The 18069-nt window shown below is 44.4% G+C and overlaps 1 protein-coding gene across 1 annotated transcript; it reads right to left on the bottom strand.

Annotated features, from left to right (window-relative positions):
• Nucleotides 1-689: 689 nt before the first annotated feature.
• On the bottom strand, nucleotides 690-17163 carry LOC139048284 (mediator of DNA damage checkpoint protein 1-like). Its single transcript, XM_070522740.1, has 6 exons — nucleotides 16997-17163; nucleotides 7563-7790; nucleotides 5592-5916; nucleotides 4951-4984; nucleotides 4243-4355; nucleotides 690-886 (listed from the first exon to the last, which is right to left on the bottom strand). The coding sequence occupies exons 1-6, from the start codon at nucleotides 17118-17120 to the stop codon at nucleotides 808-810; spliced, it is 903 nt and encodes a 300-aa protein (XP_070378841.1). The 5' UTR covers nucleotides 17121-17163; the 3' UTR covers nucleotides 690-807.
• Nucleotides 17164-18069: the final 906 nt, after the last annotated feature.

Below are 18069 nucleotides of genomic sequence, written 5' to 3'. Positions count from 1 at the left end.
TTGTGGTAATGGCACAACAGCCAGTAGATCTTGGCATGCTGCTCAAACTATACGGGGTGTTTCATTTTATCGGTAACGCAATTTTTAAAAATCACACGTGACATGTAGCACAATTCCATTGCTTTACTCTCTGATGCAGACAGTTTTCGCACGACAAATGAAAGGGAATATTTGAATTACCAAAATTCAGCGAATTAACTCTCGAACTAATTACTCTAAGCCACATATTGTAACTTACGAACTGTAGCCGCAAGTCATATCCACTTGAAACGAACTCTGTGCCTCGAGCGGCCAATCGCGCGGCAATTTTGCACGTATTTGCGGGATTCTTTCACGCTCGTGAAAGCACGTTTATGTAGCACGTATTGAGCAACAGAAAGCTGTATCGGTAGTTTTTCATGTCGTTCTACAATTTTCTCATTTACACTTTTCATCTAACTGTAATATTTGAGAAGTTGATTGAGATTAATTAACTAGGCGGAATGATAAAAATAACCTGAGTAACTCCAAGCGACGGCAAACATTACCCTGGTTCTGTCCAGCTATACGTAGCATTTGCATATTTTTAATGTTTGGATCAAGTTATGTGGGACACCCTGTATATAAACGAAAAGAAGGGTGCAGACGTGCCCGATTTTCGTAAATCACAATCATATGAAGCCAACAGACAATGACAGCAAGGAAAAACATAGGGTGAATCACTTTTTAATTAAAATGTAGAAATTAAAAATAAAGGTAAAGTAAAATACAACTGTAGTTTTCTAAATTTCTTATTTTAAAATAGACTAAAAATAAAGGAAAAAAAAGTCATTGCTGTGGATCAGGTCGCAACCCAGTGTCAGAGATCGGCAAACGCCCCTGCTTGCACACGTTGGAGTCCGGAGCCCTGGGTTAAGACAAAGCGCACGTTCAATACACGGCAAAGGTTAACGAACTGAAAGTGTGCAATTAACGAACACTAGTATGGTCTGCTAAACGCAGCTGCACAGCATTCAGGAATTGGATGATGCTTACAGTGGCTATAGTTTATGGACAGCACAGCAGATCCTTTTCAACAAGCCAGTATGCCACATGAACTGCACACCCAGTATCCATGAACAATGTAAGCCCTCGATTGCCCAATTTTCCCGAGTTGAATACTTTGCTTAAAAGTTACATGAAATCTCAGTATCTCTGCTAGAGGTATACACCAGCATGAAGGTTGCAACCATCTACCTCAAAAAGCATTCTACTGCATTTCTTTACATTATAATCAGCAACATGCTTTCAGAATGTTTCTGGTTCGAAGTAAATTGAAACTCTGGTGGGTAGTGTCCCCAGTGGGCTCTGTACGAAATAAACAGGCGATGCCGCTAACTGAGTTCTCCCTTATCACTACGCGTTGTGTGCAGAGGTATAGGCTGATCCAAGTTATTATCCGGGTGTGTCTTGCAATGGTGAAGAGAGCGGTGTGCGAAAAACTTTATTTCGGCCACGGCGGGCGCATTTCGATGGTGGCAAAATGCGAAAACACCCGCGTACTTTGATTTAGGTGCGTGGTAAGGAACCCCAGGCGGTCGGAATTTCCGCAGTCCTCCACTACGGCATGCCTCATTATCAGAAAGTGGTTTTGGCATGTAAAACCCCCCTTTTTTGTTTATAAGACATACTATAGATTACACGGCCTTCCTACCACAGAACAACATCTGGGCGAAAGAATATAGACTTCCGGTCGCGTAGGAATGTAATCTAATGAATTTTTTATTAGTACAGTTGCAAGAATCAAATCTCTACCAATTTTTCCATAAGTAAACCTCGACCAGCTCGGTATTAGTTCAGGCAATATTCAGATGAACTATAGGGCCAACCCGCAGCCGACCGCGTTGTCTGTGTCCAGAGAGGGAGAACCACACGAAGAAGCGAACAATGACGCCAGAGAAAGCGTAGGGGAAGGGAAGGTCATTGCTATGTTTAATTTGAACGTAGAAAAGGAGGCAAACATCCTCGTGCGTCCGAGGCGCGGGAAACAGTCGCAGCAGAGACAGCGGCGCTTGCAGAGCTCTCCACAGTGCACGGCCACACTATAGCGGCAGAAAGCGCACCGCGAAAACCGGCTAACTGCAACACTTTCTTGCGAATGGGTTTCAAAGCTAGAACGACAGAAAGCTGAGCTAGTTGGTAAGAATTCATTAGGCAAAAAGGGGCGAGGCGTGCAGACAGGACGCAAGAGTAGAGGAGTGGACAACACGAACGCCGACTATCAACGGAAGGGAGCACTGAGGCGAAAAAAGAAAGACAAAACTAATCTGCGCAAGCTCTGGAATGGTATCACCACGTGTCAGTCGGGTACATGTGCCGGTCTACGTAATAGATAACTGTTAAGGCACTTAATCTCTTCCTTATGTAAAGTAATCGAAGGCTGACTCACGCACGCACTTCCACCATTATAGATATGCCATGCCTCTACCATAAGACGCGTATCTTCATTCTTATGCCTGTACAATATCGCGCATTCATCTAACTCCGGCGTGCAGTTACAATCTTGGCAATGTAAAGAAGGATTAGAAGGCGATCCACCGGTTAACGACTAGAAATCTAAATACATATTCAATTAATTAACAAAGAATCACTAATTAACTGTTTAGTTAACTACAGCGCATATTGCAATCGGCTAGCTTGCAAGACGTATCCACTTGCAATGAATCTCCAGAATGGCACAAGTTTCGAGATATTATTTCGAAACTTATTTACGAAATACAGAGGTGTTCCAGTTACTTTTGTGCTTCAATGCATAAAATATCGTTTTGTTAAAAATTTAAGTGGGACAACCGTGCATTTTTACGGCGAGTTTGATGGGTCATATCGCCAAACTAGTGTCATTCTGGAAATTCGTTCTAAGTGGTTACACGCCTTGCAAACTCAGCGGCTACGATTCGTAAATTGCAATATGTACCGTAAATTGATTAAGAAGTTAATTAGTGATTTTTAATTAGTCGAATATGTGTGTCGAATTCTGGTGCAAGTAATGTGCGCGTCTTTGAATAATTTGTTCGATTAAGGACTAGAATTATGTTCTCTGCAACAGGCGATTATTAAATATTCCGGAAAACTTATAAATGGTCATCCCGTATAATGATACGCTATACAAGCATCATGTGCCTGCGGACCACAGATGAACTTCCCCTCGTCATGGGCAAGTACAGTGCATCGATTGGCAATGTGCACTTTTGTTGCGTTAGTGACGGGAAGGTTAGTTTTTGTGCAACAGAGTCTAGGAGAAGCTCACCCCCGCAATTGATGTTTCGACCTGGAGAATCTGGAACAAAAACATTGGCTCCGCGAGGTTTCGGTGACACGAGAACACTGGGAGCAGTTGTTTTGTCAGAGATAAGTAAATTCGGGCGATTTGTACCAAGTTAAAAGTGCAAATAGCTTCGGTAAAGCGATGAACAATCTGCCGGCTCTATGCCTTACAGCGGCAGCAGTTTGCACGCCAGAGTACCGGCACCTTAAAACCCGTGAAAGTGCTCGCATTCCTGCACAACAGACGGGGGACATCTTAATTTATGCATATATCCTACGATGTGAAACTACAACAACGGTGGCCTGACCCCGACACTTAACAGCGTTCAGTAGCCTTTGCTCGAGGAACGGTGAGGCTAACTGCGGCTGGCGTATTGTCCGGTGTTGCCTCCTAAGTATAGACGTGCGCGGACACCGCTCTTGGAGTCTTCATGCATCGCACACGCATAACTGCTGTCCGCATAACTGCTGTCCGCATAACTGCTGTCCGCATAACTGCTGTCCGCATAACTGCTGTCCGCATAACTGCTGCCCGCATAACTGCTGCCCGCATAACTGCTGCCCGCATAACTGCTGCCCGCGAATGTTGCCAGGAAGCTCAGTTGTTTGCGCATTCGGCTCCGAACTACACATGGCCGCCCGAACTGCACAATTAAATTATGGGGTTTTACGTGGCAAAACCACTTTCTGATTATGAGTCCCCCACTACGGCGTGCCTCTTAATCAGAAAGTGGTTTTGGCACGCAAAACCCCATAATTTAATTCTTTGCACATAGCCGCAGTGGAATGAATTCAGTCCCGGGGGCTCGCGGTGGGCGAAGTATTATATTTAGTCGCCATGTGGTGCTGAGGGTGAAATGGTGGTCAAGGTGAGAAAGTAGCATGACCACTAAACAGACGGAAATAGGTAACTTAATTTCTAACGATTAAGTGCCGTCGCACTAAAACTACCGCACTCACATGCCCTTGTAAACCGCGTCACTCTCTCGCTTCCTCCAAAATGCAATACGTCCGCAAACTGGAGGGGTTTCGAAATCCTTGGACTTCGCGTCCCCTTCCGGCTGCTGATGCGCCTGCGCAGCACAAATTGCAAGAACAACAACGGTATAAAGCATCTGGCGTCATGGAACACGATTGCCCGTTTTCATGGAGCGGTTAGCACTTGAGTGTACATTATAATTAGACATGTTACTGTATCTTCAAAACTGAACGGATATCAGGTTAGTACGGACTGCGTTTTTAGTGAAGCAGTGCAAGTAATTCTGACGCTAACACGCATTCATCCTGGTCGTGCAAAAGTTTACTACACCAGGAAGAATGTCCCAAATCAGCATCGCCGCACGTCAAGTCACAGAATGCCGGTCATTTGCTGAGTCGTTGCTACTACTTTGATGCATTGCGATTCTCAGTGACCATCGTTCATATATAGTGTCTTGCTCACCGACCGCTGACTATTTGTACTCGTACTGCAATGTGAAATATAGGTCAGAACAAAATTTCCTCTGTTCTTGCAGAACCATAGAAGCAGAAGTTATCACTACAGCTGCAGGGGTCACGGTTGCCCAGGCTTAAAACACCCTGTGATAATCATCAGTTGACTCTTAGCTATACTAACCTAAAAAAAATGAAAACCTATTTTGAGAAGAAAATGTTAGGAAGGGAAGTTACCTGCGACGTCACCGCACTTTGTTCAGCGTCGTGCCTGCAGGGAGATAGAAAATTGATCTGAGATTCAAGCAGCATCGCTCATAATCACGCTGCGTCTGCAACTTTGATCGCACAAAGATCTGCAAAGTTTATCATTGTGTGCATGAGGAGCTTTAGCATCGAAACGTACGTTGATATCTCTGGTGAAGCTGAATCGCAAGAATGGTGGGCCATATGCTGAATGAAAGCTCTAAATGCAGTGATTCAAAGACAAAAAACTACGCGCCTTCCTAGATGTCATTTTACTCCGGAAACGAGTATTTGGACCCTTTTCATTGCTGCCGAATAATAGAGTGAACGACGGACGGTACGCGCGCGAACAACGCGAGACCGCTTCATCGAGCATCGCATACGCGCTGGCCGTTGCCAACTTCTTGCACTACTGTGTAGCACGTAGTGCAGTGACGGCTACCGCAAAACTACCGGCTTGCGAGCTTGCTCTGACGTTTCTGCAGCGAAAACAAGTTTCTCTGCGCAGCGCTAATTCTCGTGTACTCGCAGCTCATAATGGACACGGCTTACAGCTGTGCCTCACTCATGCCAATGTTAATGGCTACTGTATCTAACAATGTATTTCAGCACGCAGATCTGACGCCACTCACAATTTGAGGGTGAGCTCTTCAAACTCTCCTTTCTTGCAGTTTTCAGGTGGCTCCAGGGTGGTCTCTTCGATGCTCGTGGTATCCTCGGCCAGCGGGCAGGTGTCTTCTTGCGCGCTACGCAGATGTCCAATACGCTGCAGATACTGATTTGCCAGAACACTCCTGGCCCTAATTAGTGGAGTGGATGCAGGGTCCACCGAACGCGAGTCCGGGACTTTGGCCAACACCGGTGCGGTCTTGCGGGGCACTAGCAGCATGTGTCGCTGCAACAGCGTAGGTGTCACCGGCTGGTCCTCGGATGGCGGAGGTGCGAGCTTCTTTGGGCCTGCATGAAGCAGTCGGAATGTTGCCTTTATATAGCCTTCTTTCGGGACAGAAACAAAGCAACTTAAGCATGCACCGTTTATTGTATTCACAACGACATTGAGTAACTATAATAGGACGCTTTCAAGTTGCCATGTCGGTCGACCGGCCAGGGCGCATTTTTCACGGAGTTCCGTGTCAGTTGCTACTTCAACCGTTTTTCTTTTCTAAGCGCCCAAAAAAAGAATGAAAAACGCCGGGCAATGTACTTAAAGTAAAACTACAAACGAGTTAGCACTGCAAAAAAAGACAGGAAAAAAAAAACGGAGGATTGCAAAAGTGTACGCAAGCAAAAAAAATAAAAAAAAATGTGGTGGATATCGTTTGCTGTGTCACTGGGTTACTTGGAGGACTATCGAGCTATTTGACCGAATTAAATGAACGTGATTCTCGAAATAGCGACGAACTCAGCTAAAACTATTGAATCATGCACATTCAGAATTTCGTTTGGTCCAACTTTTTGAAGAGGGGTGCCCTCGTTCTCCGAGCCGCAAACCTTATGTAGCCCAAGTTACCGGCTGCAGTATGTTCCGTACATGTAGAATACTGTTGCTATGCTATCGCATAGAATTCATAGCGCTTCCCGGGTATGTCATTATTAAATAACCTTTGTGGTTAAATGTTATTCAGTGTTAAAAGGAGACACTTTTGCAAAAAAGAATGAACCATGCGTAAATAAACTTCCAAATTTTGATTAACAGTGACTGATTTATTTTGTTTGTCACCATCAATACACGTTTAGTTCGGCTTCATTAAGTTTAGTTCTTTAAAGTCTAGAAACTTAACCGGATACTCAAAAATTCTAATGAAATTATTCTACACTTCTCAAGAAAAAATCGGAGGGATTTCTATGGGCTGTTTCTTTTCGTTTCTATAGAAGCTCTAATGAAATACCTAAAGACTTAATTGAATCTAAGTCAAAAGCAACACCATAGAAAGTTTCTCCAGAATTTCGTATTATGTTTCTAAAGTAACGCGGTAGCCAAATAATAGAAACCCAATATAGGCAAATTCAATAGACGCCAAAATAGAACATAACTGAGTTCTACTTAAAAAAGTTCAAGATATTTTCTGAAGTATATATATTTTTTTGTATTGGGACGGTTCCGAGCTTTCATAACTGCGCGTGCGTTGAGTGCAGTGTGACCTTGCCCCCTTACGCATGTTCACCGCAGCGATTACGTTGAATTACGGTGAATGCTTGCTCATTGGACCACAGACGAAGGCACGACGAGGGCCGAGAAAAGTGCGTGAAAGCCGAAAAATAAAAATAAAAGCTGCTGCGAGTTGTGATCACCTAGCGTATACAAACCCTTGTCTCTTGCGCCGCCCCCCTTTCGCACTCGCACTGCTGTATGCAAGACCTTTGCTGAACTGAAAGCTCGGTGTGACCCTCATTCGTGACTTTTCACGGCTAACTCCAGCATCCGCAGTTGAGGATTTAAACTTCTTCCGCACTAGATTTCTCTATGAAAGAAGTATACGGAAAGAATGGAGATAAGCTAAATACATCGCTCCAGAGATGGGAGGACAGCCTACCGTACTAACGCACCGTCGATGCGCGCCATCTAACATTTCCCTTTGTTCTCTTTGCGGAAACATACTTACTCGGAACTGGGGACAGTTGCGTTTGCGCGGAATCCTGCAGTGAGTTGCATGTCTGGTTGGCAGAGTCTGGCTGCATGGGCAGGTCCTCGCTAGTGATCATCTCCGCCATGCCAGCCGCCTGGTTTGCCTTTAGTGGGACGTCGCACTGCTCCGGGTTAACGGCTGCAGACTCGGATGACGGCTGCTCCGAAATCTTAAGGCGCCGCTCTGATGGGACAGGAAGCGTCTCTGCAGAGAGTTTGATAGATTGCTGTAATGACAGCTCAGCTGATGACAGTATGAGAGCTCATGATAGTAACGAAAACCAAACTTCTGTGGCTGGAAAGCAACGGTAATTGGGTTCTTGACATTTCTCGAGCTTCGCGTTTTGTTTTAGCGTTACCTGTTGCACTGCCATGTTGCAGACTATTAAAGCGATCAGGGACCATTACAGCCAGCTTGAGAAGCGCATCTTACATGACCAGGAGGAAACTGCATAATAGAAGACAAAAAAATAAGGTTGCTTCTCAGTCAGATTGCATTTCAATGATACAGGCCATAGCGCAGCAGATCCGAGGTTTTGTTGGGAGTAGTTTTCCGAGAGCTCTCAGTGTGGCTTGATTTTGAGGAGCCACCGGCACGCGATATCACCACGGCGAAGCAAACTTCGTATGAATACATCATACTTTTACACAGGGGAATCGCTTTAGCATCCAAGAGCACGAGCAATCCTGTCACACGTACGTACGTGCACGGAATCCTCAAAGTGGCTTAAGAAAATACGTGAACGTGAAGTACATGCACTGTTCTTTTGCAGCCTCAGTAAAATTACCGGGAGCCCATATCGCTTAACACATGCCCCATGCAAACAGTCATACCGGCTGTTCTAGCCCCAGAGCTTCGCGCCAGTGTCGTCCCTCAAGGCTACATGCAGAATACAGATTCCAAACGCCTTGGATTCCGCTATACCCACGAGTATTTAGAGCGGGATATCACTAGTCGACCTCTGCTAAAGAACAAACCAGACTTATAAGTCACCATCACCTAAACATTTCGCCCGTACGGACATTTAAATACCGTTTACTTCCCCGTGTAATCGAGTACTGGAATTCTTTGGCTGGTGCTACTCGTTCTCTCCCTTTAAACTTATTCTTGGCGGCCATTGAATAGTTTTGGTTTGTGTTTGTATTGTTCATATTGGGCCTGTATTACTATTTTAATTTCTCTGCATTTCACACCCACTCCTGCAATAGCCCGATCGGGCTGCAGTATGTACAAATAAAATAAATAAAAAAATAATACACGTACTTATTACAGAACCCCCAGATATAGTAAGTATCTTATATTTAAAACGATTCTTTTTTGTCGCAGTGACAGTACTACTCAATTTGTCTAATTTTCTCACTATGATAGTTCAGCTTTTGACATAGGCTGAAATATTATGCTATGTTTATCGAATTCCGCAAGGTATTTCGTACAGTCACTCCAAATTTTTTCACGAGCTCTACACAATATTTAACTCTTGTTAACTGGATTGGGTCACCATAGCGTCACTACTCGTACTGTACATTAATGATTCACCTTCTTACTTGACTGCCAATATATACGTTTATACGCTGACGACTGCGTACTTGAACAAACACCAGCCAAGCTACCACATTTATTCTTTTAGTAAGTATGTGAATGGCAGATGAATAAATCTCAGGGGCACCACCTGCTCGATGCGTCATAAGTTTGCGAACCGCGAGAGCCGAGGAAAAATCTCAATATTTCCACAGCCTGTAATTAGGATTTCTAGTAGAGGTGGGAAATCCGAAAACGAGTCCCTGGAAAAAAACAGTGTTGCACGATTTTACTTGCCACAGTCAGTTGCAGGGAAATTAAATGTTTCCAGAAATCGCACGATCCAGGAATTGTCGCCGAATGTACGTGACCTTTTATAAGCGTTTGTTTACATTCACATTCTCTTTTGCAATGCAGAACCATTAAAATCAAAAGTACCCAATAACAAATATATTGATGTTCATATGTCTAGCATCATGTCCTGATCATATCAAAATGATTTTTCTAACGACGTACATAAAAAGCTCGAACATTTGCAGTGCACAAATTGCGCATAGCTCTTTTAAATACTAAAATAGTTGCTCACAAATCAGCTTTCCCACCACTGCTGGAGTGTTTTGATGTAGGGAGCCCATCAAAATTTTCAGATCCTGAGAAGTTAGAAATTATTCACAAAAAAAGTCAGCCCGCTAGACCTACCCTCCTTAGGATAGTAACTTTTCCGCTTCTAAACTTCCTATTCCACATCGACTGCTCTCGGCACTACGTATACACATTGAGTTTTTGCACACCTTAATAAGCTACCCTTACACTGCTTCTCCTGGAGACATACGTAAAATCCACGCAACCTTCCTCAGCAGGAGCTATAACCATAATAATGGCGCACCCTATCACTCACAGACTGAAGCGTTTAAAGAGTTTTTTCTCACTAAATATTGCGTGAAAACTTGCGACCTGAAGCCGTTAGTTCTTACGTCGGATAATTTCTTGCTTGCAGACAAACGTCATTAATCTGTTCTTTTTTACTGCTGCATGTGTATTGTATTCCGTCGACATATTTGTGTGATGTATCACTGTCTTTTTCCCTTACCTGCAGTAGCACTAGAGGGCTGTAGTATTAAAAATAAACGAAAACAAGAACGTTTACTTGAGCCCGAGTTTCACACCTCAAGAATGCTTCGACATTTCGTTGTTGAAATATATGGTATCTACAACAAGACTATTGAATAGTTTGCATCGAACTAATTTCAGAGTGACTACTCTTGTATTAAAAAAAAGTGGCTGTAACATAAGTGCGTAGGGTTAAAAACGAATACGTTGCAATAGACATTTTATTCTCATGGAAGGACAGACGATCTCCCAACAGAAAGTCGGAGCGTAAACAACTTACTATATACTCGTGACGGCAGTCATGCCAGGCTACATTTTTCGAAAAGCGTGAGCAATGGCTCGCAATTCGGTGCCATGTACTGCTCTCCAAAACAATTCCATTAATCCACTGCAAACGCGCTGAATGATTGCTGGTAAATACACTTGTTGAGGACGTATATTTTAGGGAACAGAACACGTTAGAAAACATCTAGGGACGCTACAAATCAGACTGGATTGGATTGGACAAAATGAACGCTAACGTACAAAGGGCAAATCATATATCTGTGCGTAACGTTCAGCAAGAGTTCCAAACGGTTCAGAACAGTGTACAAGTAAATTTGTGTGGATGACGGAACTTCTTGCACAGGAGCGTATGCGTCGGCTGCTGAAGGGAAAGAAAGTTCACCCAATAGGAGCGCCAAACTTGAAGTAAAATCATACGAGTTCCTCAAGAAAAAACGCTTCGCAGTCGTAAATTTCTTCCAGTGATCGAAGGCGACACCACCTTTCCGTGTGTTCCTATGTTTCCTCTGAACGTTGGAAGCGTTGTAGTGTCGCCCCTCGACAACCGAACCAAGGTAAATATACCTGGTAGCGAAGCTTCTATAGAAGTGAAGCCACTGAGCACGTGCTATACATGATTACAACGAAGGCGCCAAATAAAACAATGGACGAAGGAAGGAGAGACGGGATAACCACGTAGGCGCACTAACACCTAGTGCGCCTACGTGGTTGTCCCGTGTCTCGTTCCTTCGTCCGTTATTTTATTTGGCGCCGTCGTTGTAATCATGTATAGAAGCCCATACGTTCAAAACATGGCGGTTCATCGGCGGTTCATGGGGCCTAGCGCCATCTGTACGAGGACGGAACACTTCCGGTGGAAAAAAACAATGACGCGGCACCGTGTTCACTTAAGAAGACTGGGTAGACGCCCTGCGAAGCGACGACCACCAGACCCAGCTCCGGGCCGTCCAGAGGGCTCACGAAAGGGCGGAGGCTCACGGGCTTCCCGTCCCAACGTGGGTGCGGCCCGCGACCCCTGCCGACCACTAAACCAAGAGTGGGTGGGAAGGGGTCCTCAGGACCCAATAAAGTTCTTTCCTTCTCCATATCCGTTAAACACAGAAGTGACGTCATTTTGTTCTCAAAGGCGCGAAATTAGTTTTGGTGGTCTGCCATTCGAGCTGTATATTTACATGCCCCACCATTGAGACTTGATGGGCGTTTCGAGCTTTCAGCGCGGAAAGCGATGCAAGAAAAGGCCAGCCGCACGGATGTCACCCCTGAACAGAACATACTTTCTTTGGAGACCGTCGAGAGCTTTAGGTGTAGAGTGCTGGTTATATTGTTGGACGCGAAGCTTGGTTTCCCGGCGCATTTGCACGAAAACAACTAGAATAAACAATTATCTGGCGGTGATAATCCACTAGTTTGGACCGATCAGGTTGAGAAACGATGAAGCTACCCGCGTCACCAAATTCAGACACGTCGTCAAGCAAAAGACAAAACGTGTTAGGGGGGCGTATTGTAACAGGTGAACATTATGAGCGTGCCTTTCTTAACACTTCCAGAGCTACATTGCTTTGCAAGCGATAGCTGCGTCAACGATGGGCGCTGAAAAAAAAAGGTATTTATTGATAATGATAAACTAAAATAGAGTTGTCTTTTCTTTTCTCTTCAGGCATATATAAAATTGATAAGGAATTTCATTTTCGTTGAATGACTAACTGTGCCTCGCTTTAATTTAAAAAAAAAATGCTTCTTTCCCGATGTTTGCTCACTCCAAACAAAGTCGCGCTTGAATCGCTGCTCCCATAACCATCCTTTCTGAAGTCGGTGACAATTTGTTCTGAACCGCTTTTCGGCCGAAGCTTCGCGACCTAATTGGATCGACCTCAACCGAACTTTCCACCACGCGGGGATAAAGCCAATCTGGAAACAGCGAAGCAATGTAGACGCGTCGACACGTTTGGAGGACAAATGCAGACGTGAAAAAATAACAGCAGCTGTAGAGAATTTGAAGGTCGTGCAGCGATTGTCGGTCGAAATTAAATTGAACCTGAGTGGGCGCGGGAGTAGCAACAGCAATATGGCTCACCTTCCGCCTTTCGGCACTTCGCAGGCTTCCCTGGCGTCTTTTCTGCTGCGGTCAGCGCTTGCCTCTGACCCCTTAGCTGACCGTCCCGACTGTGCTGCACTACCAGACGAATACGCCGGTAATCACATCCTCGATAACTACTCCCTACTGAATCCATCCGGACAGCCTTGCCGAATCTGCTGCGCATGTACGTCATCACCGGTGACGTCAACCCCTGGTGCCTTCTTTAACTCCCGACCGTTCGACACCGGCTTCAGTGGGCGCGGGAATAGCAAAAGCAATATCGCTCGCCTTTCGGCACTTCGCAGGTGTGTAGGCGTTTTTCCTTGTACGCTAAAAAAAAAGCTATGATCTCTGCTTCTTGCTACTTCCACGCCCACATGTGCTGTGTGATATTATTTGCGAATGTTTTGCCTGTTATTACTTTATTGTGGTGACATCGAAACTAATCCTGGGCCTACCACGCGTTCAGTCTTTTCTTGAAACAAAGACGTTACCTGATGAACAAATGGCGGCCCTCTTCCAGCTTCTGAAAGAGGTTCAGTTGCGATCGGTTCAGCCCACAAAGAATCAGACAGAATTGGTTGCTGATGTTAAAGCAATCAAAGCCAACCAAAAAAAAAAAATATAGAAAACAAGATTTGCTCCATCCAAGAAAGACTGGATGCTCTTGAAGAAAAAGCAAATTCACTTGATCAATTTAAGGAACATGTCCCGGGTCTCCAGAAATCTGTAGAAACGTGCAAAACTAAGCTTGTTTCTTTGCAATCGCGGTAAAACGACCTCGAGGACAGATCGCGAAGAAACCCAAAATTTTTATGGCATCCCTGATTCTCAAGAATCATGGGAAGAATCTGACGCCCACGTCATTAACGCGCTAACAAGTATCATCGGTAATCTACCCGACATGGCAATCGAACGCGCACATCGTCTCGGTTCGTATTCACTTGATAAATGCCACCTCATTATAGCCAAATTCAGCAACCACAAAGCTAAGGAAAAGGTGCTTTCCGCGCGTAAGCTCCTAAAAGATAACGACATCGCGATCTGTGATCACTACTCAGCTGCCACCCGCCACATTCAAAGTGTACTGATTGCCTTTGGAAAGAAGTTACAGGGTAAACCCCTGTTTCATCTCAGATACAACAAAATAGTCGTAAACAAGCAGCAGTATGTGTACGATCCTGTGACAGACAGCGTGATAGAGTGTACGTCACAAAACACGCATAATAACACCGAGACGTGTATTGCACCACCGTATCGTCCATAGGAAAGTGCGAGGGGCAGTGTAAGACACTTATCCCCCGTGTCTGTCCTTTTGACTAACATTTGAAGCATGAAAAACAAACGTGACTTCCAGAGTAGACGCGTTTAACCCAGATATCATTGTACTTACCGAAACTTGGCTGCATCCACATATTAGAGGCCATGAAATCTTCTCTACCGCACATCGCTTCTCAGTTTATCGCTGCGACAGTACGTCGCGTCAAGGTGGTGGCGTTCTTCTAGCAATTAATAAACGCCTACACTTTCAACGCGTTAATATTGCTACTAACTTTGAGATAGTCTGGGCAATTATCGAAATAAGTTACGAAAAACTTATAACGGGCGTATGTTAGCGCGCTCCTATGACGCTGTTTCCTTCGCTAACGAATTACAAGGCGCAATCAACATCGTCGTAACACGCTTTCCTTTTTTCGCCCTTGTTTCTACTGGGTGACTTCAATATTCCAAACATAGCCTCGCATAGCAAACCCATTGTGATACACCCTTTCTCCACGTTAGCAACAGATTTTCTTGACTTGTGCGCACGGTTCTCTTTCAGTCAACTGATAACACAGTCCACCAGAAACACATCACAAGTTTCTAACACCCTTGACCTTCTGCTAGCAACACGACCCGATTTTATTTCGAACATTACCAACTTACCGTCCTTAAGCGATCACTCTCTTGTCTATTTCAACATCAACAATTCACGATCGAAATCAGAAAAAATGATCAAGACAATTCACTACTATACGAAAGCTGACTTTGAATCAGTTAACAATGAGCTCTGTGTTTTCCTTCACACTTTCCTGGCTGATTTCGATAACCGCAGTGTGCAATCGAACTGGAATGTGTTCATTACCAAAAGTAGTGAATTAACGGGAAAATCTATCCCTACCTACACTCCTTCCTATAATAATAACACTCCCTGGTACACCATCCACATTAAGAGCCTTTCTAACAAAAAGAAACGTTTGTAGAAATCAGCTAAAACATCTGCAAACGCTGAAATATGGACTGCCTACAAACGCGCTACATATAACTACATAACAGCGCTTAAGCAAGCTAAAGATAACTTTTTAATGAACGCATTGCCATCCATGCTAACTACTGATACGAAAAAGTTCTGGCACCCTATTAACCCAAAACATGACGACGCCTTAACCCTTCTTGATAGCACTGATAATGCAATTCCCCCTGTCGATTGCGCATCCGTTTTAAATGACGTTTTTACACGTAACTTTTCTAAATACGCTCATGTAACGCGCCCAACTACACACCATCTTACGACTACGCCGCAATGTACGTTTTAATAATTGAACCCGTCGGCGTAGAAAAAATAATCGCATTATTCACTCTCATCTGCTCCTGGCTGTGACTTCATTAATGCAAAATTTCTTAAAAACACGAACACATATTGTTCCTTTATTCTTGCGAAGATCTTCCATCAATCACGTGACAAATGTTCACTGCCTGCAGATTGGAAGGTGGGGAAGGTGATTCCACTCTACAAAACAGGTACTAAACATTCCCAACTGAACTACCGGCCTATTTCTTTAACCAGTACACCATGGAAAATTATTGAACATATTCTGTTTTTCTCACATTGCCAACTTCTTAGAAAAAAGCTCGTTTTTTTTTTAGTTTCAACGCTGCTTCCGCAAAGCATATTCATGTGACACCCAACTAGTACCATTGACGCATAAACTGAAGCTATTGCTTGACCACTCTTCAGTTGCAGCCCTAATTTTTTTTAGACTTCGCAAAATCGTTCGATAAAGTGTGCCATAGCTTATTAATCTACAAACTGCCCCAACTAAACCTTGATCCTAAAATTTTGTACTCGCTCAAGGTTTTTCTCACTAAGCGTTCAGTTTGTTTAAGCTAACGATGTAACCCCTAACCTGAGTCCTGTTTATTCGGGTGTACCACAGTGTTCCGTGCTTGGACCCCTCCTATTTCTCATATATATATTAACGACTTACCTTCCCGTGTTTCATCTCAAATTCACCTATTTGCTGACGACTGTGTAATTCATGCCGAAATAACTTACGATGAGGATGTAACCAGGCTTCAAGCTGACCTAGCTTAACGCCATTTTTACATGGTGCAATTCATGGTTAATGGAATTGAATGCTAACACATGTACATTCATGCGTGTATCCAAAACTACCAGTGAGCCACCTGTGTACTCCCTTAGAATTGGTAACACCTTACAAGTACCTTCGCCTTCAAATCGCATCAGATCTCATATGGAATACCCACATCGCCCATATATTAAGTAACGCTAACCGAATGCTAAGTTACTTACGACGCAACTTTTGCAAAGCACCTTCTTCCTTAAAATTTCTCCTCTATAAAACTCTAATACGATCCCAAACTTCGGTATGCTGCTCCAATCTGGGATCCAGGTCAAATAAACCTAGCGCACTCACTGGGAATGGTTCAGAATAACTCTACTCGTTCCATTCATTCTAACTACAACCGAACCGCGAGTATTAGTGCCATGAAATCTAGCCTTAACTTACCGTCCTTGTCATCACGTCGCAAAATGTTCAGTCTGTGTCTTTCTCATAAGTTATTTCATCACACACTGTTACGCAACAAACTTACTTCCCCGCCTCCGTATGTATCGCCTAGACTAGATCACATTCATAAGGTCGGCATTCCATTATGCAGATTCAACGCTTTCTTGCAGTCATTTGTACCACGCACTTCTAATTCCCGCCTCGACGGCCATTATCGCAGATCACCAATTATTCAAGAACGTCATAGCTAGCACTGTATAATTAGGAACCTTTTTCTTCTGATTGCTCAACCTGTACTCACGAACCCCATAGTTAACTTTGTATATCTAGGTGCCATTTTTATTTGTTTTTGTATATATATGTTTTTCTGCTTTGTTGACTCCTGTTTGCTTAATTTACCTGTTTTGCTTGTAACCACTCCCCTCTATAATGCCGTAACGGCCTTGAGGGTATGCTAAATAAATAAACTATATGCTGCCCTTTCCAAGAAGAGTCCGACGCACGCCACGTTGGAGTGCTGTCAGCACGCACCGGAGAGTCTTTAAGCTCCATGCGTGTCGGCGCGATTGCCGCCCAACCTCGCTCAGGTGGAACAAAATTGTAGACACATGCACAGTCCCTCCACGTACCGTTTTTGGACACCGTGGACAGGTCAGGATCCTGGAGTGGTAGCTCGTCGACAACGAGAGACGTCGGCTCCCCTTCCGGCTCTGAGAAAGACTCCACGGTACCGTGATCGTGCAGGTGCTCCATCTCGAGCTGCGCCTCATTCTGGGGCGCCCCCAGAATCGCGGACAAGTCCTTCGGGGACCCGTCAAGCGCGTCCTCGTTGTCTGACAGACTTAAATCTGCGACAAGCCCACCGGCAGAGTGTAACGCAAAGTACGCGTACGATACTACATGGCAGGAAGGAAGTGCAAACGATAAAGGACGCGAAACGAGCGCTGGCGCCACAGGAGAGCACGATGCACCTGCTGCTTCGTCAGTGTTATCCTAATGCGCAAGCATTCACACTGAGTTGTCCGTGCTTAAGATTACTCCGGGGTAGTTCAATTTGCGTGCAAAAGAACTATCCGTGAGCTGAATAGTTCAAAGCGTCTAACAGGTTTTCCCACTCAATAAAAAAAAAAAGGACGACCCATTCATTCAAAGAATGACCGTGCGTCTCCTAGTCGAACGATCATCCTTGTTTTTCCGGCTGCACATAGACTGCATCGTTACACGGGCTACATCGTATCTCGGGTTTCAGTCTGCACAGATCACGGAACGGATGGGCAGTAGTTTTGAATAGGACATTAGCCGTCACCCTTTTTCACGTAGTGACCATATGTACTGTTATACTCAAAGGAAATTACACCCGATATACGCTACATTTCAGCGTACTCAGCAAAGCTATATAGTCCCTCTCAGCACTAAAGCTGTCAAAACAGCTTCTTGTTTAAAATAAAAACACATTGACGCGATATCCCACGGGTCAATTCCCACGAATATCAAGAAAACAAGGCGCTTGATCCTACAAACCTAGGACTCTTATTTGCATGACTATTTGCTAGCTTATATTTATTGGTGGCTTCTTATGCTGGAAGCATGGGAAACCACACGAAGTGGTCTTTAGGCCTCTACTAACGGTGACACGCTTCTAGTGGAAATTAGGGTATGTACGAATACCTTCGCGTGAAACGCAGCTTAATTCTCGAAAGGG

Source organism: Dermacentor albipictus, chromosome 1, assembly GCF_038994185.2.
Source record: "Dermacentor albipictus isolate Rhodes 1998 colony chromosome 1, USDA_Dalb.pri_finalv2, whole genome shotgun sequence".
In the NCBI taxonomy this organism is placed as follows: Eukaryota; Metazoa; Arthropoda; class Arachnida; order Ixodida; family Ixodidae; genus Dermacentor; species Dermacentor albipictus.
Note: the sequence above shows the minus strand (reverse complement) of the source record. Positions and strands in the feature narration are given on the sequence as shown.